This window comes from Cyphomyrmex costatus, unplaced genomic scaffold (assembly GCF_001594065.2).
Source record: "Cyphomyrmex costatus isolate MS0001 unplaced genomic scaffold, Ccosl1.0 scaffold367, whole genome shotgun sequence".
Taxonomy (NCBI): Eukaryota; Metazoa; Arthropoda; class Insecta; order Hymenoptera; family Formicidae; genus Cyphomyrmex; species Cyphomyrmex costatus.
In genome coordinates, this window is record NW_017277851.1 from 58,822 (window position 1) to 82,538 (window position 23,717).

Here is a 23,717-nt window from a genome sequence, read left to right on the forward strand (position 1 = left end):
ATGATCTAACAAAACTTATCATTTAGAGATAATCGTTCGTCTTCACAAAAATTGTAAATCTAGCGATAGTTTTCACATTTACAATGTAACAAAATTTATCAACCACTCAGCGACGATCTTCCGCCCCACGACAGTTAAAAAAATCATGAATCAATCGGTAGTCCCCGATATTTTCCTCCCTTTCCATATATCCATCAGATATTTTACAAATCTTTTATCATATCTTTTATCATTGCGAGACAGAGCGTCTGTTTTACGTTTTTCCACTTCTGTCTCTCTCCCTCTCACATTTCTTCTCATTTTAGTTCTACTACATGAACGCTCAGAGTTTGAACGGTTTGAACGTAACAAAGTCAAACATATAAGATTTTACTTAAATACATACATTCTTTCACAAAAAACAAAGACAAACTAATTTAATGTAGTTAAATGAGCAAATCTTTTTTCAGTGCAAAAAAAAAAGAAAGAGATTCAGAAAGGCAAGTAGATTTGTATGCATTCCTCTTCTCTGTCCATTGCATATGTTTTTTATAGCTTCGTTAGTCTAGACTCTAGAGAAGGCTCGCTCCAGTATCTGTATAGATTGTAGATTTCACTGTGCACAATAAATCTCTATATCTATTGACATACCGCTGCTAACATCACAAGGACGAACGATACAATCTTTATATAACGTTGTGGCAGATTTTATATAAACTCGGTGACGAAGATCTTTTTGAAATCCGGTACCGAGCCGCCAATATCGTGTTTGCATATGTCGCCATTGTCAAGGTAACTCACGTCGGAGTTCTTCAGGATGGTCTTCAGATTCTCCATCGAGAGATTCGGCAACTTTTTATTAGCTGTCAATTTATCTATGTCATTCATTGAATAACCGGGCGTGATCCTTTTAGTTTTCAGATGATAGGACTGTATGCTAGGCTTCGTGTCGGACAGCTTCGTGTTGCTACCGCAATTCTTGTCCTCCCGAGCCTCCGTACCGTTCTCTATGATACGCGGCGTGAAAGATCGCATGCTGACCTTTACCTCGCTGGTTCGCTTCGAGGGCAGCAACTCCACCTGTAAAACAGAACGTTCTCACGATGCGGGATTACGTAAGCGTGTGCGCCTTTAACGCCATGAAAAGGCCGACGAAACGTTCCGTCAGCAAGTATTTTTCTACTAGGACGATGCATTTTCTCGCATCGTGAAAGTGCTTCTAGCACGCCTTGCATCCTCTTGCGTTTAACTCGAAAAAACCTATCATTCAAAACTGAGAGTAAATACCGTATTTATCAATTATCACTCTTATGAAAAAAAAATTTTACATAATACTTTTAAAAATTTGTCATATTTTAAAAGGTTTTAAATAAAACATTTTTAAACAAAAGATTCCTAAAAATATATATATTTTTAGATTTTGTTTTTTTTTTAGTATATTCTTACAAAAAAAATAAAAAATTTTTGAAACTTTAAATATTTCAAAATTTATATGCTATATGAAGAGTTCTAGAAAATACTTTCTGAAAAATATTCTAGAAAAGATTTAGAAGTCTATTTTGTACTTCTTAATGACTGTAACTGTAATGTTACAGAGAATAGACTTCTTATATTTGTGAAAAATTTAGATTTATTTTTGAAATATGTTTCAATTTGTATAAGAAACTGAGGATTTTTTAAAAATGTTATAAAATTATACAGAAATTTTGAAAAATTTTATAATTTGCATAAAAGTTCTGAAAAATTGCACGATGGATTTTAAGAAAAATTTTATTTTCACCGCGAAATTAAGACAGCATGAAATGCAGACAAATTATATCATAAATTATGAATAAAAATAAGACATTTGATGTGATAATATTAAATTTAATTAATTTAGTGTGCTTTAGGATAGATGGCAAAATATTTATTAAAAATTTACAGAAACACGGCGAGATTTAATTGTATACAATTACCTTGGTTCCCTTACGTTGAAAAAATTCAAAGTCATCATTAGCGACCGTAGTAACGGAACAACAGCTTCTGCTCCTGCAGGAGCTCATTGTGTCGAAATCACCGTTCTCCAGATCACAACTCTCGTCATCGGAGCTATCATATCCATCGCAGTGACTATCTCGTCCTTGAAGATTTAAATGAAGATTCTCTCTCGAAAGATCGTCTTTCTTTATATTGTAAGTTCTCGAGTCGAGCATAGGTCGATGATATCTGTATGTGAAAGAAAAAGAACATTATTTTACGTTAGTTTTACGTATATTATTATATCACAATATATAATTTATATATTTATATAATTTTAATAGAAATATACATGTGTATTATAAATTGAAATATTAAATAACGTGTTATAAAACTTACAAATATTTCCAAGACATAACAGATTAATAATATATATATATAAACATTTATCGCGATTTAATGCGCTTTATATTACAATTCGTGAAAAAGAAAAGTTGAGATGAATGTAGGTCATCCTGCACGTATGATGTACGTCAAAATATGCATTTTGAATAATTTATAGGAAACTTCACGTCTCACTTTCCAGTTACACACTTGCCACGTATCGTGACGGCGGCGGCTTAATGGCACAGGTAAAAGTGAAGGTACGCTAAAAGATACGCGAGAGCAATCGGCGAATCAACAAGTAAGTGGCACCTGGCATGGTCGAAGCTTTGATTCCTGCGTAGAATGTTTCTAGAATAATGCTGCTCTTGAAAGCTGTTTTCCAGCCCGAGAATTAGCTTCTCCAGACCAAGGACGCTCCGAGCGTGTTTCCTGGATGATTCCTCGCGAATCTCATCTAGATTCTTGATTTTCCGATTATTCGCAGAATCCTCCAATTGTACTAGGTTTTCCATGTTCTGCCCGAAGACATCAATGCTGCCGATCTTCCTGCGATTACCAGCCAGCTCGTTCACGTTCTCGTTTGGTCTCGGTCGTCTGCTGTATCCCGACGGTGGTTGTTCCACTGGATTTTTCTTCGGCGATTCAGGAATTTTATCCTGACGCGGTTCAAAGGTCGAACTCGTGAAGGACGATAGTTCTGCTGGTAGAGATGCATAGCTGCTGTCTTCAGTTATAGGTTGCGTTTTGGGATAGTGTTGCTGAATTCCCATGGTAATCGTACCAGTTTTCGCTGAGAAACGTAAGAACGATTATTGCAATGATCTAAACAATTATATTAGAAAATATAACAATTATAAAGGAACAATTATAAATTAATTGTAAATATATTTTACTTTCGCTGCACGAAAAGAAATAATTTTGTGGTATTTAAAATGTAACTAGATACAAATTAAAATTATAATTATATAGGAATCTCAAGCAATGCTGTACAAAATTTTGACATTCTAATAATCAGTTCGAGCGTCCTAATTATGTTGATGATGCAATAAAATTATTTTCAGATTTGTATCTAGCTAATATTTTATATATACGTACATACCTCAGAAAAAATATCCCTAATACATAAAAACGTGAACATAAAATGACTATTACAATAAGTCATTGTAGATATTTTTTTTATATTTACACTAAAAAATTAATAATTCAATTTCCAATCGTAATTTAGATTACTCATCGTTTCGCTTAGAGCATTTAACAATCGCTATTTTTGATTGACTTTTTGATTTGGCGAATGCCAAGGTAATAGAAAGGAGACAGTTGCGATTTGTGAAAGCCGCTTTCGGGAATATCGAAACATTCGGCTTTTCACGTTACAATGACCTGTAATGTTTGATATATCTGATGGCGATAGTAGTGATGGTGGTGGAACAGAGACGAGTGCGAGAGATGGTTTCGTCTCGGACTTTCTAACGTGGTCGCGCTGAGCGTTCGATGGGTGCATTAACAAAGCCGCACGAAACGTCGCAATTAACAATATAGGCCGGGAGAGAGAACTATCAAGCGATCGAAATATTTTCGCATCGTTAAATCTCACTGACATCCGTTCTCGCTCACTCACCTCTGTTCTGATGGCTGTGCAACCGTCCGTAGAGGCTTCCGTTAGTCAGAGGGAACTTCAGCCCGTGATTGAGGTTCAATTGCAGCTTGTACTCGGTATCTTGCTCGAAGTGTCGAAATTTACCATCTATACCGCCTGAAAGAGAAATCCCAGAGAAATTTCATTACAATTTTCGCTATAATAAGTACTATGGCGTAAGAGTGTTTTTCTTCGATTGAAATAAATGTAACACTTACGAATTATTTAAGATAATATTTATTCTTGAGAAAATAAAGGTTAAATTTTTTACTTCTCCCAAACTTTAATTCGGAAGTAGTAATACTCATTGATTTGACGATAAATTTAAATCTTATTTTTAATATCTCACATTAATTAGATTAGCGATCTGTAACTTTTTCCCTGAAACGCGGAAACGTGAAAAGTGATAAATTTTTCCATTACTTTCAATGATAAAAATGTTCGCTTTTCACGATTTTGCCTTAGAAAACAGAGTTACGTAATTGTTTCTTAGAATGAAAATGGGTAGAATGCAAAAACTGAGCAGTCTAATAAAAAAAACTCCTGTTATGGCTGTGAATCGTGGGAGTACGACACGTGAAACTCTTAGTTAGTTACGTGTGTTGCAAAATGAAAATGCGACGAATTACTCAAACGCGTGTCGTTAACGAAAAATTAGTGGTTGTCGCACGGAATAGCGTTGCTGTGCGAGCAGTAGGTATCACGATTATTACACGGTAAGAGTCTCAACTTTCCCACGCACAACGGACAGGTCAGTGTGTTTTTGCTTGACGAAAGAATGGAAATCACGTAGTGCCTCTGTTATAAAACACGAAGAATTTCTCTATAAAAAAAAGACTCACCGTGCGACAGTCTCCTTGCGTGATCCTGCTTTGTGTACACCTTGGCCACGTATCGGCAGAACATCTTGTCGAAGAGAGCTAGAAAAACCGGAAGCAGAGTATCCTTCACCAGTGGCAACCACGTCGCCAGATTTTGCGGGGTGCAGAAGTTCTTTAGAAGACTCGGCCTAATTGAGATGATCTAGGAAATCGTATTTAATTAATTCAAACGTTTATCATGCTTCGAAATAATATTATACAATTTATATGAAATGCTTTCATAAATTTTGCAACAGGATGTGGATACATCATTCTGATGTACATATATAATATAATGTAACAGATATACAACGTAATGATTACTGTTATAATATATAATATATTGATCGATTACTTCGAGTATATTTTTGTAATAACTCTTATGAACGCGATAATCATTAATCAAATGTGATCATTACTGTTGAATGTATATAGAAAACGGTATCCCTGCAATCTGTTGCGCCTAATGCAACGTAATGGAATCTAGGCATTCTAGACCACGGTGGGTTTTTCTTCGCGCTAATAAATTTCACCAGAAATCGTGTCAAGAAGATTCTATATTCAGAAATTGGGTCCGGCTTTCGCCGTGAAGAATCTACCATATACGTTGAACGTTCAGATTGGGTCAATTACACGCAGCTAATTGTTCAACGCGTGCGTTCGGGTGTCGTACACGCGATATCCAACGTCATAAGAGAAAAATGACTGTATCTTGCGGATTGTAGGAAGATCCACGTTAGACTTGTGCGAGTGGGCCTCTTACGAGGGTACTGCGAAAAAAAAAACTTTCGTTTTTAACCGCGGATTCGCGCAAGAATTCGCGGTGAAAACTCCGCGGTCGCGCTTTCAAAAGTACGCGCATCATACACGACGCGATGCGATGTGATGTGGTGCGAGCGTGTATATGCAATTTTACGTGCGCTGAACACGCATGTTGTATCTATGTGAATCGCACTATTTCGTTGATCACATACAATGTCATTCAAAGATAGGAGAGCCGGATGGTATCTCGAGATTATCTCGTTAGCCAAGTTCTTGTGTAAACAGCACGAGATAAATGATATTCTTTGTCATAAAATTGAAATTCTTTGCAGTTTTACAACTTGTAACTATAGAATTTATGTTAACAGAAATTTTAAGAAATTGATTAAGATCTCTCATATGTGTTTACAAATAGAAAATTAACCCTAATTACAAATTTATTTAGTTTTGCTCAATGAATAAGTTAAAAAAGTGTTTTATTTGTTCCATAAATCTTAAATTTATGTAATTGTGAAGGAAGATGTTAAAAAGAGCCAATTCTATCCAAAAAGATGTAGATAAAAGGAAATAGGAAATAATGGCCATAATGGTCGAAGCTGGATCTTTCAATGCTTAAATAATTTAAAAAGCACAATTTTCTTTGTAGATAAAATTATTAGATAAAAGGTTCATAGCGTTTGGGAAAACTTCGAAAATTAAGTAATTGAATAGCACCGTCCGTACATGATGTATTTATCCAAATTTCAATATTCTTAATTTTTGGTATTCCCCAAACGCCATAAACTTTTTAATAACTACTATGTCGTATCTAGGAGGTAAAAGAAACGTTTTTCTTATATACATGTATATCCTTCTTATATAACTACGCATTTTCAGAATATACTTGACTCTGTGCGAGGATAAAATGTATCTTTTTACAAGTACGCGCGGAAGAGGTGTTTCTTTTTCAAGGTAATTCATTTCGTGTAAATAATTTTATTCGTCTTTACTTATTATTGCTACTTTATGTAAATTTTTAATCGTGACAAGATAATCATATTACCGTTAATTAGCGAGTAGCAAGGCCTTCCTTTCAGTTGGTATTATTTTTGCCTCCCGCTGTATATAGTGTATATTTTATCACGAACGGTATAACGTGCGGTAGTACCGCTGCTGGTTACGTGAGTAACGGCCGGTCTAGTCCGAGGTATGAAATCGAAACTAGTTGTACCTTAATTAGAGAATAGAGCGGCACTGTATGCGCGTGTATAATGCACACGCGCAATTCTCGACCCCGTCTCTTTCTCTCGAATGTATATATCGCTCCGGTTGGCGCAATGATTGCCACAATCATAAATTTTCTGTTATATTGCACTTCTTTTAATTAATTCCTTTAGCGTAATATGTGTAAAAATACTTTTTGCAAAATTATCTCTTGTACTTTTACGTTACACAAAGTGGCATTTTAATATAGATTTTGAAATATATACATATAGAAGTGATAGCCGAAACATTAAATTTCATTGTATTTTGCAATTTAAAGTTGATACAAGATTATATCGGCATTTTCCGTATTCTATTAATTTTCTAGAAAGCATTTCATTTTGTGTTCTTTTGTTTCATTTAAATTTTAATTTTAACTAATATTCTGGTTATAATCGCATATTTATCTAATATATTGTACTTTAAGAACATCGTTTGAATTGTTTCGATTGACACAACAAACGAAGCACAGCGTTATGCCTTTTTTTTTCCTCTCCCACATGTATTCTCTTGAGAGACAATCTAAGTTACTTTGCAACTTATTCTCTGTTTGATCGATTTGTGAGTTTCTTCAGTGTTGATTTGAGCTGCAGCAGCTCACGCTGATCTCATGCATTGACGTTTTACTTTAATTGCCGTCGGTAAACGTAAGAGTAACGCCTACGAGCACGCTCATAGCGCTTGTTAAAAGTGCATTCGAATCGATCGAGGATTTGATAACAATTGCTTATGCGAGAAATCGATTGAAATGGATTCAAAATCTCTCGAGAACGGCAATTTTTTAATATAAATTAATATAAAATAAAAAAGTGGAGGCTTTATTTAAGCACCATCTTGGTGCCTAATGATATACATTGATTTATTACAACTGTCCAGAATCAATTCGATTCTCTTTACGTTAAACATAAAAGACACGTATTTTTTTATAACACTCTAACTTCAGATTAAAAAGTAAAATAGCTCCTTAAAATTAATAGGTATACGGTGTTTTCTATAGAATTATTAAACGTTTGAAAAATTTAAATACACAGTTATAAAATTAAAAAATTCTAATTTGTCCATTTTCAATCAAAATTCTACTAAATGCAACCAGATTCTTTCTCTAGTGTACTTTTGTATAAATTTTTTATGCAAAATTTTCATTGCATGCTAATTATTTGTTGGTCTTAAAATATAGTCCTAAACTAAAAACAAAGTACATAATATTAACAAATTAAATTGACACACAATTTAATAATATTGATATTAATAAGCATTTTAAATCATCATAAAGAATTTGTTAAGAAAAAGGTTTATTTTGATCGAACAAGACCGTTACTTTTTCGTTTATTTGTGTTATATTTGTATATTAATCAATCTTTCATTTATTATTAAATATAGATTATTTGCACATTAAAGTAACTACACGGCGAAAAAATATAGAAACTCGTTGACTTCGTCGATACATATATTTTTACATTGTAGGCTCGAACCTGTAATTAAAATTTATATCGGTGATTTAGATTAATCGTTAGACAAAAACACACGAGTGTAACGGCCGTCACGCTGTTTGCACGTATGTAAGCAGAGAACGGTGTTTATTTCGCCGAACGGTGCTTCGACCATTATTTTTCAACGAACTAATACACGCGAATCGCCGGCGCGGGTTTACGTATATCGGAGCAACGAATCGTCTCATTTCATAACTGCCTGAATTGGTTAGATATACCGCATCAATTATAAAAACGGTGATTCATAAAATATCGCTCGTCAATACGAGTTGGTAGCGACGAGAGAATAATTCACCGTGAGTTTCACTTCGCATTTTGCGTATTGTGACGTTTGAAATATTGCTGTATATATATATATATATATATATAAAGAGCTATTTTTTAACGATTCGTTCTGCGATTTTCTACGGCGAGATCTCGTACGCCCACCTGACGTTAGCCTAATTGACCGCGCGTTGTTCCTATACGATGTAAATAGTACGCGTCACGCATGTAATAGCCGCGGTCATTAATATTAATGAGGAAGGTCATGGGAGTTTCTCCGCGGGACGACTTTTGCGGAACATCGACACCGCCGCGTGAATTCTTAATTTGACTCGCCGATTAAGGTCGCTGTCCGAATTAAGATCGCGCTTTCGAATTTCGTTTTATACGTCCGACCCTTTTTCCATCTCGAGCCCCTTTGTTTCTCCCGATCACTTTCTCGAGGAGCGGCGTTTACGACCGAAAGGTCTCGCTTCCGGATGGCACACGCTCGAAGTGAAGTTCGTGTCCGGCTCGAACTCGCTCGCACGAAAATCCTCTCGGCTGTGATGTAATTGTACTGATGTAATTGGTGTGACGGCGATCAGACAATTCAACCGACCACCGTATCGGATTTGTTGCGAGATACGATGAAATTTTCAGGGGCGTGACTAATTACAATAATACGTCTCACAGTGAACAAAAAATTGTAAACCCTCGACAGTTTTTTTGTTTCGAAGATATGTAATATCGCTACGTTGCACAGACGTATAGATATAGACTGTACATTCTCTCATCTTAGCATCTGTAAATCGTTAGAAATGAATCAGCATTTCTCTTCAATTCTGTTAGCATCTCTTTTCTATTCGATATTTTAGAGAGACAGAGGGAGAGAGAGAGAGAGAGAAAGGGATAGGAGAGAGGAAGGGAGAGGGGGAGAAAGATCAAGCCACACCTCTCTCTTTCTAAACCGATAATGACAACTTCATAGAAATGCAAAGTCTGTACTTATTAGATTACGTTCTACGTTAATAGAAAAGTGAAAAATAGACAAGTAAAAACTTAGCACTTTTGAGATAACAAAAGAGAAATCAACCAAGACAATTCCGGTAAAGGGTGAAATTTATACTACGAGTATACTACATTGCAGTGATTGAATTTTGAAAATTTATTACAATTTTCAGGAATACATTATGCAATTGAAAATATAACATGGAGAGAAAGTGAAATTATAGAAATTACATATTCACTATCTTAATTAAATCTTCCAATTTAGAATTTTAAATACCTGTCTATTGAAAAACTGCTAATTTTGAAATGTGTCACTGTTTTAATTAACGCAGCTATGTAATGTGTATTTTGGATGTATCAGAATTTTGTTATTATATTTATTTTCTGATTTATATTATTTTTTCCTTATCAAAAAAGAATCTAAAATGTTTGTACGAAAGGTGAAAGGATTTAAAGTTTCCTTGAACATTAAGCATACAGTGTGACTAATAAATAATTTTACGTTGCTCAAAATGTATTGTATGTTATGTAAACGACAGGCTGTAATTTAAAAAACTTGCAGAATATCCTATATTTTTCGCTATTTAGAAGCATAATCGAGGGCGTGCCATAAATTAGGTCGGCCACTTTTAACTATGTAACGTTGCTACGGTCGACTTGGCACGCGCAATTTCGAGGATATTGCGAAATGCCGCTTCTATACAATCGAGATGTTCGTGCAAAAAGTTTTAGCGCCAAGAAAAAAATGCATTAATCTTGATCGCAACTTAATAAATCATATGTCCTTTCTAAGTTTCTTCGATAAATCTTAACTGTGAGTTAACAATTAGAGTTATTAGTTCGTTAAAGTTTCAATTCGAAAGTAATAATAATTAATTAAACTAACGGTATGGAAAAACACGTCAATTTCGACAGCATTAGGTTCTTACACTTTTACATAAATTAGAAATAGATTTTGCAGTTCAGACTTTTAACGTAACAAGATTATGCTAACGATCAAAACGATTTTCCACAAACGAGTTTCCTGTTTCGTATTAACTTTCAACTTGTAGAAAAAAACGAGTAATTGCTTTGCCATTTATACATATATAGGGTGCCTCATTATCGAACTAAAATTTTCTTTAAGAAAAATCTTTCTGAATTAATAAACTTTAAATTGTAAATTATAAATATTATGTATTGTTAAAGAAAAAAATATGAAAAGAATTTCCTGACATTTTGCGCGTAATAACTAATTTTATATTTTTTAATTCTTTTATTTTTTTGAAAGCATTCAGTTAACGACAGGGATACGTTTATTTAAAAAAAGCGTGCTACATTATTTACATGTTTAATTTATCGTCAGTTAAAAAGTGCGATAATCGGTTTTATGCGTTATTAGGATTAGTTTGTTGGATCCATTATAAATCTTATAAAAAAAAAGAGATATAATAACAAAAATTAAAATAATATTTAATTGGAGTTGAATGAAACAATGAAGAAGCTAAACGTAACAAGTAAGAATTAAATTAAAGTATAATTACCAGGATGGGTAAATGCTCGAAGATGTAGCAGACAAAGAGTATGCTGTAAACGGTAGATCTGCCGCTGGCCTCGTCCACCTGCACTCTCTTCTTTCTTAAACACGCCCTGCTGTTCGTCGAGCCACTGGTGCACGATCCGCTTGAAGGATCCCAGTGTTGTGGGTGACACTCGAATGCTCCTGAAGAGTTCTTAGAGCTCGCCTCGGACAGATCGGAAACCGACTTGAGCAGTTCGGAAGTCGATGGACGACAAAGGGTTTTAAAGATCGCGACCAACACGCCGAAAAGAGACGTGAGGGCCAATAGACCTCTGAGGGAGTTGACGAAGACTCCATATTTATGGGAGATTTCGTGGGCCAGGAAGACGCAGACCTCCGGCTCGAAGTTGAGGACGCCAGTGACACCAATGCAGGCGCTGATAACGCTCAGGCTCACCAAATGGTATTTCAGATGATTCTTCGTGAGATTGATAACGTCATCGCGACTGCTGATTGCCGCGAACACCGCGATCGACGTCAAGGTCAGTTCCTGGAGGATACTCGACGAGTTTAGGACCCACACCAACGTTGAGCATAACTCTGTGACAAAGAATCGTTGTTTAACTCTCGTAATTTAAAGAGTCTCGCCGGTTCGATTGGCATGAATATACTTTGGGCCCCGGGCCAATCTGTCCCGTTGAATTAATTTACATGATATAATCGTTGGGAATTGGTTGGCGCTTCCATGAATTCCGAAGAGGATAATGATCCCGTAATAGCATATCGTAGAGATTGTGACTAAATTAAAATACTAAAAACTGTATATAGTAATTATAATAAAATGTTATTACTTTACTTTAAAATTTTATTTTATTTATGTTTAAGATATACCGCTCCCTTACTTCAAAAACTAGGCAACTCAAAAAATTATCCCTCCTTGCAATTATATTTTTACTCCTTCTGTCTGCAATCTGAGTCTTTTTCGTTCTCAAGTTTTTTGCTGTTCTAAAGTTTTTAAAAAAATTCAGAGTAACTTTTCAAGATCTCTATTACATTACTAAATAGGTTTTTAACTTAAATGGTAAAACTTTTATTGAATAAATATTGAAATTTGTGTAAAATTGAGGATAAAATATATATTTTTTTTATTTGTGACAAGAAAATTCAGATTTCAGATAGAGGATTAATTTCCTAGAAAAGAGAACAATTTTTCAATTAACTCGACAAAAAATTATTGGCTAATCTAAAAGAATATATTTTTAACATGATCATGACTACGGTCCATTTCATGCGACAAATGCTTCGAAGCATTTTTTGATTGGTCAATTAATAGAATTCTTTCTTCCGATTGGTCAATCAAAAGTTTCGAAGCATTTGTAGCGCCAAGTGGACCGCACCCCAAAAATGTCATTTTCCTCATTTTTTATTTCATAAGTCTAATGAAAAAACATCGTTTGTAAAGATTTTGACGATTTCTTAAACCATCTTTTTGTAACAACTGTGACCATTTTTTATAAAGTTAAGTTTGGGCGATTGATAAGGTAATGCTTGTTTGACTTACTTATGATAATAAATAAGTTAATGGAAAATTTAATATTTTTTAAATCACTTTTAAAATAAGAGAGTGATATATATGTTATTTCATTTCGCATCGCATTATTTGTATCGAAATATTAGTAAAGCAATACAATTATAGCTGGGCATGTATTAAACTTTTATTCAAAAAGCAGTATTTGTAAGACAAGTGTATAGTTACCTCCAAAATGATTCGCTGGACGGATCAACGTGAGAATCGCATACAGCAGTAACCCTAATTGATGTGTGAGACTTTGTGAAAGAATCGCGACTGTCAGCACATCGATCTTTCTTTTCGTGGATGAGGATTGATTCTGGTAGATCAATAGGGACCATGACAGCAGCAGGATGCATATTGGCGAGCCTACGCATGTAGCCAGCCATTCGCCCACCTCGCTTCGCATCTCTGCGGAGGAAGAATAAGGGCTGTCAACGTTTTATTCATTTAATGATTAATTATACTGTAACTCATGAATAATTGTATCCTACACGATTTTGTGGTAGTGTCACATAAATAAATCTGTCATTGTGTTAAATTTAATTATCATCGCATTAAATTTCTCGACACTGCTTTTCGAACAATAATATTTATTATCCTATTCAAGTAAGCATTTCCACAGCACGTGTATTGTTACATTGTATGTGCGATCAACGGAGACAGAGCGATTCGTCTGGAATTTCTCTCGCATTTGTCCTCCACCGTGGAATGAGGCAGGACTATTCCCCGGTGAGAGTAGTAATATCCTAATCTCGATGAAAGCCTGAGCCGTGGCAATTAACGCGCCGTGTCGAATTATATTCCTGTACGTGGAAGAGCGGCGAATTATTGTTAATCAACGGCAGTGTTGGTTACAGTTAAATTATTAATGCGACGGTGAAGGTAACGGGGTGTACAAATGTCACGGAAAGGATGGCGCGGAGGGGATGCGACATTTTCACACGACGTATCTCCTTTCTCTATCCTCATTCCTCAGTGACTCTCTCTTTTTCTCCTATCCACTAGAATCTGCTTCATGTGGAGACGATATTTTCGCGAGATCATATAAAGAGAGATATTACTGTAATAATTTTCAGAAAACGTAAAAATAATTATTTGATGAAGTTCGTATCACGATTGTGACCTTTAATTAGTCACAAGACCGCTATTTTACTCGTTATACTTAAGTCTTTAGAAAAATATGTAAATGTCCGTTTGATTATTCCTTTATGATAAATAAAATAAATCTGTTTCTCGATCCTTTTCCGTACATCTTTCTTTTTTTTATACAAAGTCAGAACACGTTTACCATCTCTCTTTGCTCGACGCTTCTCACACTGCACCGCCGAGGCAACTTTCTATTCCGCAGTGCCAGCGTCGCGGTCTAATTTATCGTTCGAGTCGACTCTCGTGCCCGTGCTCAGTAGCGAATTTCCCCTCCGTCGGAATCGCGAGGAATGGTCCCCTCGTGTGTCGTCGACATCGGGCCCTTTCCCGTTACCGGAGTCACTCGTGAGATGCGGACATAGGAAGAGGAAGACACATCCGATCGCGTAACGGCACATTCATTTTTCGCGGCTCCTTTTCCGAACGATCGAATGTTGCATCGAAGTCCTTTCCACACCGTAAATAATTGCGTTTTATGTGACTATCATGACATAAATTTATTACATTGTAAATGGCGTTACAAATATTGTAATAGTACAACAAATCGAAATAAAAATTGATCGCCCAGAGCATATTGTACTGCAAAAAGCTTTTTATTTCTACTTTTTCACTATAATTTTACATCCGTACGAGGAAGTGCCGCTAATTTCCCATAAAATATTGGCAAATATGGTGAGCGGGTAATCGTACTTTCACGCGAATGCTTATCAAAAATGCATCGAATTTTCTGCTTAAGGAATGGTAAATATGATATGTATCTTTGTGTGTGATCCTCCGATGTGTACATATTTCCGAATGCCTGTAAGTAGCATATCCTTTTTTTTCCTTTTTGTAAGACGGTATGCGTACTTTCACGTGCAAACATGAATAAACAGTTTCCGCTTGGCTGACATATAAATATTTTTTGTTCAATAAGTATGAGCGTGTGTTTTCCTCCGACAAATTGGATAATCGACAGTAGTCTTAACTACCTTATAAAAATAATCTAAAATGTTAATGGAAAAATATATTCTAGTACTGGAATTTCAAGTGCGGTGAGTAATTTTCAGACACGGCAGACGGTAATAATCATTTGCACTGTTTCGTAATCATTCCCGTTTAAGCTTGATATGAATGTTTCCGACTTTGCAAAAATTAAGTTTTTATACATATATGTATATACAAAACGGAAAAAAGGAGAAACATTTGAGAAGCATTTCTCTATGTCGGAATTGAAATTCATAGAAAAGCAAAAAATGTAAATTTACGTAATTTCTTTTAATAACTTGAATACTTTATAAAAACATACTTTTAATTCTAAATAAAAAATTGAAGTTTCTGGACATTTTGTTTAATAAAAATTTCTATTTAATTTTGACTAATTGTAAATAAATATAATATTCTAAGATATTATATTTTATTAATTTATAATATATAATATTAATTTTGTGCCGCTAGTATATTGGAATAGAATCATGGCTATCGCTATGTTAAACCGGTTGCGCAAGCAAGAAACCGGGTTAATTTTCCCGCGAGTGATAACAATGTCGCCAATGAGGAAACTGGACCGACAATCTCGCATCACTATTATACTCAGCTTGTATAATTGACTCGTCCTTGTTCGTTACTATACTTTTGCATGAAGGATGTGGATTATTCCGAGAGGAAAATTTGCATTAAAGTTGCGCCTACGATAAACTTTGCGAAAGAAGACACAAAACGAATTACTCGATGAATCTGAGTCGACACTGAGTGAGTGAGTTTTTATACGATCCACCATAAAAGTCGACCTGATTATTCGTTCTTTAAACATACGGTAAAATTAGAAACATGAATCGAGGATGGTTTACGTGATTTGCTTGCTGTGACCGTTATTCAGCCAGGCTGAAATTCTTCTGTGAGTGAGGCGACATGTTTGGTGCATTAGTAGGAAGTTGATTCTACTTCCGCAATCCTGACTACTTATAAATTTCAAATATCTCCTTTGTATTGTATCTTTAACGGAGGCAAATGGCGGTTTAATTTTAAACGGTATAAAATAGAGAACTTTGAATTTGCATTATTTATATGAGAAATAAAATTATACAGAATTAATTGGCTGAAACTGCAGTTGTGAAAGAAAAGATTATTTATACGTAATACAATACAATTATGTGACTAAAACAATAACGGATTTTTTTGAAAGTTTGCCTATTTTATATGTGTATGTAATGCAATTTTTTAAATAGAATTTTATATTTCATATAAAATATAGATTTAATAGATTTATTTATTATACATAAAAACATTTATATAATAACTATAATTATAATTATTTAATTTAATTATAATAATTATAATAAAAAAATTAATTACATATATTAATAAATTTAATAATATAAGTTTTGTCTCAGCGTCTCAATATAATTTGCAAATTTTGTAAAAATTTATATGTAGTTTTATAAATGTACTCACGAAAAGTTTTATAAAATTTATATCTTCCATAAGAAATATAATTTATCAGACATAAAATAATCGAGTTTATTTGATGTTTTTTTTCTGGATTCTACGTAGTGAGGTTAAAGGTGAATATTATGCATCAAGGTGCGTCCATCAGAATGCATTCCATGCGTATATGGGTATAGGTTTACAAGGTCTGACTTGTCAGCGTGAGGCGTATCTCCTCGATTAGATTGGAATGTCGAGAGGTGCAGAAGCGCGATCAAGGTCAGAAAAACTTGTGGAGGTGAACCTGAAACCATCAAGGGGGATGCTGCTATCCTGCTGCCCGGCGCCCAGGCCTTGTTTCGGTGAAGCCTGGCATCGGACCAGTTTCTTTGATAACATCGCAGAGAAGAGTGATCCCGGAGAAGAAGCTCCTGCACGGTCCAAAATTCACTGTTGCATGAATGCAGATTAAAATGACTGAGACACTACAGAACTGTTGACCCGCGTTTTTTCGTAAAAATAACACACACGAAACGGACATTTTTGATTAAAAATGTAAAATATTAACTAGATACAGATCTAAAAATAATTTCGATGGATTATAAAAATAATTATGTATAAAGACGTTCAAACTGATTACCGCCATGTTGAAACATTTTTTATAGCATCGCTCATCATTAAGTACTTGACCACTTCGAGTTTCTTAAGTAATTATTTTGATGGTCCAATAAAATTATTTTCAGATCTGTATCTAGAACTCGATATCGAGAAGACTAGAGCTCGATATTCAGTTTAGTTTAAAAAAAGACTTTATTATTACTTTATATAAATTATTACGATTAACAAAATTAAACTTTTTGCTAGAATATTGAATGATTTATTGTGTAACTTACATTATTATGTAATATTATATTATCATATCAAAATTAAAAAAGATTCTTTAACTCTCCGAAAGGAAAGATCTAGCGCAGTAGCATTTACTGTTGGATGCATTGTGGAACAGAGTATTACGAATAAAGTAGCTATAGATCGTGGTTACGACTAGTTTAACCTTTTTTTTGTCTATGTATCTATCCGAGCGTCATGTTGGTGACGGTAAATAGGGAATGAAATCGACGAAAGCCTGGTAGGTTTAGAAACCGATTGGTTAAATAGTCGAAGCGTGTAGAGCACAAGATAACTTTCCATTTATATAAAATAGCTATTGTTAGTAGCTTTTTGCTTCAAGTAATTTAATTAAAACGTTGCATACAAATAAAAGTGAAGAGTTTCCTAAACATTATTATTGCTATTGTAACTTTAATATCTGTTACTGAATAATATAGCTTAAATGTTACTTTCTATATACAATTGATTAAGCAACTTTAATTAAACGCGTTTATTTCTTTTCGTTTTTTAATCAGCTTCTACTTTACTGCTGCTTGTACGTTATAATTTTGTTACACTAAAATTTAATTTCTATATAAAAATCTTAACATATACACTTTAAAATATTCAAAGGTGCAAAGTGCTTCTTTTAGCGCAGAGAGAGTTTGTTGATTTGATTTAAAATTTTTCAAAGAAAAATCTATCTTTAAAATGTCTTTTCAAAGATTTCAAAGATTTCAAAGATTTACAGCAGTGTGCCTCTTGGGGTACTCGAGCGTGTTTGATGCGGAAGAGCAGTGCGGTTGAATGCCGGTGAACGCCGTGATTTCAATGCTCGCAATAGCACTAGTGCGCACAAATGGCGATGATCATCGTGCTCATGTGTGAGTGTGTGTATTACGCGAAACGGACGAACGACGAAATTACGTTTATGATTGTGGCCTTCGTTCAATTAAAACGTACCGGGACGTGCGACGTACAACGCGGCGCCCACGTGAAAACGATCCCTCTTATCATAGTCATTGTCGCGTAGACTCGAGCTCTAACTCGGTCATGTGAAACTTTTACGATAGACCACCTACTACTCTCGTGTCTCTTCCTTTCTCTATTATAGTTTGTTTCTCACTTGATCTCTCTCTCTCTTTCTCTTTCATTAATAATCTCCCACTCGCTCGCTCCATTCTTAAGAACTCTGATTCTAAAAGAATGCTGGCAGATGCCTGACGACCTCCACCTTGGGATTATGTTTCACGGTTGTCTAACGAAATGTCGGGACCACCCTCCGAGAGTAAGCAACAAAAACAAGCATATCAGAAGATAAATCCTGCCGTAAAATATTTTATTTCATCAGAAATTAGAAACTCCACTTAACGCGAGGAAACGAGTTTTCGTACGTATCTTGTATTCGTTTTGACTTTCTAGATGAGTGCTTGAGCGATTCAAAAGTTTTCCGACGAGAATATATTTTCCAAGAGTAATAATATTCTTAATATACTTCGCGCGCAGTACTAAATGCTGTTTATATTTTTTAACCACTGTTTTAAAAAACTTTAATATTGTAATAAAGATTAGTTCTTTCCATTAAAAATATTTTTCTATTCGTTCAAATAACATGTTAGATTAATTTTTGAAATGGAAAATTAGAAAATCAATTTTAGAGAATGAAGATTGGTAATTTCTTAACAGACTTGTATAGGATATATGTAATGCGAAGAAGATGCAGCAGAATCCTGTAGTTGAAGCGATTTGAATCTTTCTAATTCCAATCTTGGCACGAACGTCTTGCGCCCGGTTATTGCATCGCTGCGTCCGAAGTAGGTTACGAATACGACCGTGCTTTGAGAAAGTAACCAACACCGTCGATCTGTCTCGCTCACCATGATTAGGTGTGTACGTTCACCAGAATAAGATCAAAAATTTGTTTTAAACATATGATTGTGCGTAAAATTTACAGTAAATATGTAGTTAAAGAAAATAAGGCAGCATCGTAAGCCTTGTTTGAAGATAAAACATTTATAAATTTATTTACAAAAAATATAGAAGAAAGTATTGGAGTCTTTGGCAATCAATATTTTTATATCATTGATAAGTGAAACTTATAAATAAATTTATAAATTCAAACATAACATAAAAATATATCAATTGCCATTTAGAGATATTTCAATAATTTCTTCTATTTTTTTCTTCAATGAATTTATGAACGTTTTATTTTTAGATAAATAAGTTTTTCGTACCGCTTTTTCAATTTATTATATTTCTCTATTTCCTTCTTCCTACTTTGTCAACCGTTTGCGTGGAAGGAATGTTTCTACTACACTCGGCACGTGCCAAATTCCTAAACCCAACCCGGTCAAGTCATCCGTGCGGTTTCGAGGCCAAAGAGGAACGGGTTTCATGCGGATTGTGAAGGGTTCCGTTGCCGATGCTCGATATAGCGTTACAAGTCGATTTACAATATGAGGAACACAGGCACGAAAGAATGCGAACGTACTCTATTATTATTCTCCCGCATACAGTTATTTCTTCGTTCTGTTTGCGAGACGATTACGCGTTCGTTATTGACGCCGCTAATGACGCGGTGCATTAGAGATTCGATGTTTAACGAGAACTTCTGTTTAACTTTACGAGACGTAAATTGTGCGGAGCTGCGTACGCCGACGGATGTACGACATAACAAGTCCACGTTATGCGGATTGCATTCCGATGCAAATTCCGAATTACGTGCTTACAAAATTACACATCTGCCGGCGTGTGGAAATGCACGCGCTACATATTCAAAATCCGTACCGCGTATATAACAATCGCAGATACAATATTCCGCTAAGGTGGAGCGGATATTACCGTGAAATTGCGGTACTTCAGCGTAGCAGCGATCTTGGGCGGTCTATCTGATTGAGGACTGCATTTACATTGTTACGCTCATTGAGCGAATTAATGCACCGTCCATAAGCCGACGCAAGGACGCGAGGAAGACGCGTCCTTGACGTTCCGCCAGGCCCATGTCAAATAGTTAAAAATTAGAAATAAAACCGGACAAATTAAATTCTATCCGAATGATCTCTTTTTTTCATTCACTGAAGTGTGATTTTTGACAAAAAAATATAAATATTATAGAACGTCGGTATAATCTGTAATGATATAATCTTACACATAATTTGTATTCAAATTAAAACTAAAGGACTATCGCGGGATGTTGGTTGCTAAATAAAATCTGTAATTTAGTAAAAATACCAATTATTCTGTCAGATATAAACATATAAAAATTACACGTAAATGTGACAATCATTCTGCATGATTTGTATTTGTATGACTGGAATGCGCGGATTATAAAGCAATTTTAGTGGGTCAGACTTTCATACTTTCTCTATTCGCTGTCTACTATTTGTTTTCAATTTGCTTACTGCCAATTGTCAATGATTACGCGGAACCAGCGTGGAATGTCGCATCGCTAGGATGAGCTTGCAGAATGCGCGCGTGCTCCAGACAGACGTCTGGGATCCTCCCGGTGATATCCAACACGACTTCTTCGTTTTGGCATCAGCCCTCTTACATCGTGCACGAAAATGCTGCTCCCTCGTTTCTCGAGCTACCATCCACGACGTATATTTTCAGATCAACTCGCGTGTTTCCGTGCTTTTAACTTTGACGAGTGGCAGCTGTAGTCGTAAACCCGGAGTACCTTCACTCGCGCGGATGAAGGGGCACCGTTTTAACGCACGCACGATACACCAGTCACGAGAAATTTGTTATCGCCGATTTCTAGACCAATCGATCAATCGGCTGAACCGCACTGGGAACAAAATGGAGCATTTGATATCCAGTGCACGAACGATTAAACTCGAAGAATTAAAATGTTTAAATTCAACTTGTCGATTAAACCAAAGTTAAATTATTAATAATTAACACTGCTGTTGTTCTCTTTAGAAACAATCACTTTGTAGCTAGATATATAATATGATGATAAAAGGAGAGATGAGAACAAAGAAGTATCACGATATTTGTAAAAATGAATTTTGACACTCATGTGTTTTGATCTCTGCGTGTTAAAAACAATTGACAATTAATGCAATGGTATTTAATATTTGAATACGATCGAGAACGCGTCCGCGAGCGGACCAATATTGCCGCGAAGAAGTCCGGAGAGGGACTGACTGGCGGCCAGGATTCATTTGGGTCAGCAGCACAACGTAGTATACCAAAGACTGCCTCTCGACTATACTATCTGTTACGACTATACGGAGTGAAGGTGCTATGCTATGTGCGTTATAACGGAGCTATCTTCGCCGTGCGCTTCGATTTTTCTTCCGGGCATCTCGCGCATTCGACATTTTTTTTCAGTTATACTTGCTATATGTTTCTTGTTTCTTCCAAAGTTCGTACCGAAACGATACAGAGTCTGAAAATTGTGACGTAAGACGGCTGCAAAAAATACCTTATGATCCGAATTTAGACACTTTTTGTTGTTTGGGTAAATTTTTATTTCGGGCGACAGAAACCAAAATAGGATAAGAAGCAAAAACAAGATGTAAAAAATAATAAAAAGCAAGCATTAACCAGAAGCAAAAGGCACATTTTAGAATAGGCTTTACATAAAAAAAATTTAAACAAATTGAAGAAATTGCTCGTATATAATTATATATAAATTATATGTATAATTATATACAAAGAACTTTTCTTACATTCTCCAAACTTGATTTAAAAGAAAAACAATGCGAAAATTATCCCTTTGATTATTTTTACGTTTTCTCAATATTATTTATAATTTATACATTATTATTATACGCAATGACAAAATAAGTAAATAAATTATGATGACAATATACACTATATAAATCAATTTATAATATAAAAATGAATTATTTTAACTTCTATATATATTTCTTAATATACTGAAGACCTCATAAATGACATTTTTCATAAACAGACTTTGGCAAGGTATACATTATCTTCTTCGTACAACTTCAAAATACCTTGTAAACGTTTTATTCTTTGTAAAAGTTGTAATAAATAAAACGTAACGAAGTTACGCACGCGATGCGATCGAGACAACCAGTCCTCATCGTGAAAAAGGGGCAACAATGAATTCGACTATAGATTTAACACGCATATTTTGTTATAGCCCAACTATCGATTTAACACACATTTTTATTATAAAGCTGTGGGATATAATCTCATTCGTTACAATTACAATAACATTTATGGTCGTATTACAATTAAGTAATGTGACGAGTACACAATCTTAATAAGCACAATCGATATTAAAGAATTCCTGTCAAATATATGTATTATGAAACGCTCATTAATCGATAAGAAATTCGTTTAAAAAGATGTGATTTATGATAGCTACGCGAATATAAATAGTGCTTGATGTTGGCACAAATGTTTTATGTTTGTTATATATTATATAACGAATGAATGAATACAATAAATGCGATTAAACATAACACACACTTATATATTTAAGAATATTCGCATCGTTAAAAATCGAGGCATAAACGCGCAATAATATTAAATGGGGAAATGAGAGAGAAAGAGAGATATCACAAATATATACATTGTGAAGAATTGTCTTAATTTTCATTCATTCTTACTAGTCAACTTAAACAATTGCGTTCATTATGAAATTTAATAAATGTAATGTTACGAATGTATTTTGCACATTGCATTTTGTTAATAGCTGCAATATATCGGTCCCTTTAGTTCAAAAATGATACAGTAAAAAATTAAATTTTTTAGAAAAGAAGACTTTTTAACTTGGCATAATATTATTATATGATCAAATCAAATAATATTGGCAAAAAATAGATGTTTAACAATAATTATACGGTATCTTTGTTATTTTTGTTTCAGAATTCTTACAAAATTATTTTTTCTTAGTTGCAATCGATTTAACACGCACATTTTATTATATGATATAAAATATAATCTCATCGTTACAATTACAATAACATTTATTATAGTCATATTACGATTGAATAATGTGACGAGCATGCGATCTTAATAAGCACAATCGATATTAACGTAAAGAATTCTTGTCTAACATATGTATTATGAAATGCTCATTAATCGATAAGAAATTAATTCAAACTTAAAAGATATAATTTATATATAGTTACACAAATATAAATAGTGCTTGATGTTGGCACAAATATTTTGTTTGTTATATAATGAATAAATGAACACAATGCGATTAAACATAACGCTTTTATATATTTAAGAGTATTCGCATCATAAAAAATCGAGTATATCTATAAATGCGCGACAATATTAAATATAAGGAAATTAGATATTATATCACAAATATATACATCACATTAAAGAATTATTTTAATTTTCATTCATTCTTACTACTCAACTTAAACAACTGCGTTCGTTATTATGAAATTTAATAAATATAATATTATGAATATACTTTGCGCACATTGTATTCTATAATAGCTGCAATATATTGTTCCCTTACTTCAAAAATGATAGAGTATAAATTTTTTTAGAAAAGGAGAAAGGACTATTTTTGAACTTGGTATAATATTATTATATGATTGAATCAAATAATTTTTTTGGCAAAAAAAGAATTTTAATATAATTAAATATTATCTTTGTCAATTTTGTTTCAGAACTCTTACAAAACTACTCTTTCTTATTGTTAGTTGCAATCATT

The 23,717-nt window shown here is 34.2% G+C and overlaps 1 protein-coding gene across 1 annotated transcript; it reads right to left on the reverse strand.

Annotated features, from left to right (window-relative positions):
* Positions 1–502: 502 nt before the first annotated feature.
* On the reverse strand, positions 503–20,681 carry LOC108776645 (uncharacterized). Its single transcript, XM_018543323.1, has 8 exons — positions 20,461–20,681; positions 12,824–13,048; positions 11,090–11,667; positions 4,801–4,981; positions 3,941–4,075; positions 2,632–3,112; positions 1,935–2,184; positions 503–1,059 (listed from the first exon to the last, which is right to left on the reverse strand). Exons 2-8 carry the CDS (start codon positions 13,044–13,046, stop codon positions 688–690), a joined length of 2,220 nt encoding a protein of 739 aa, XP_018398825.1. The 5' UTR covers positions 13,047–13,048; positions 20,461–20,681; the 3' UTR covers positions 503–687.
* Positions 20,682–23,717: the final 3,036 nt, after the last annotated feature.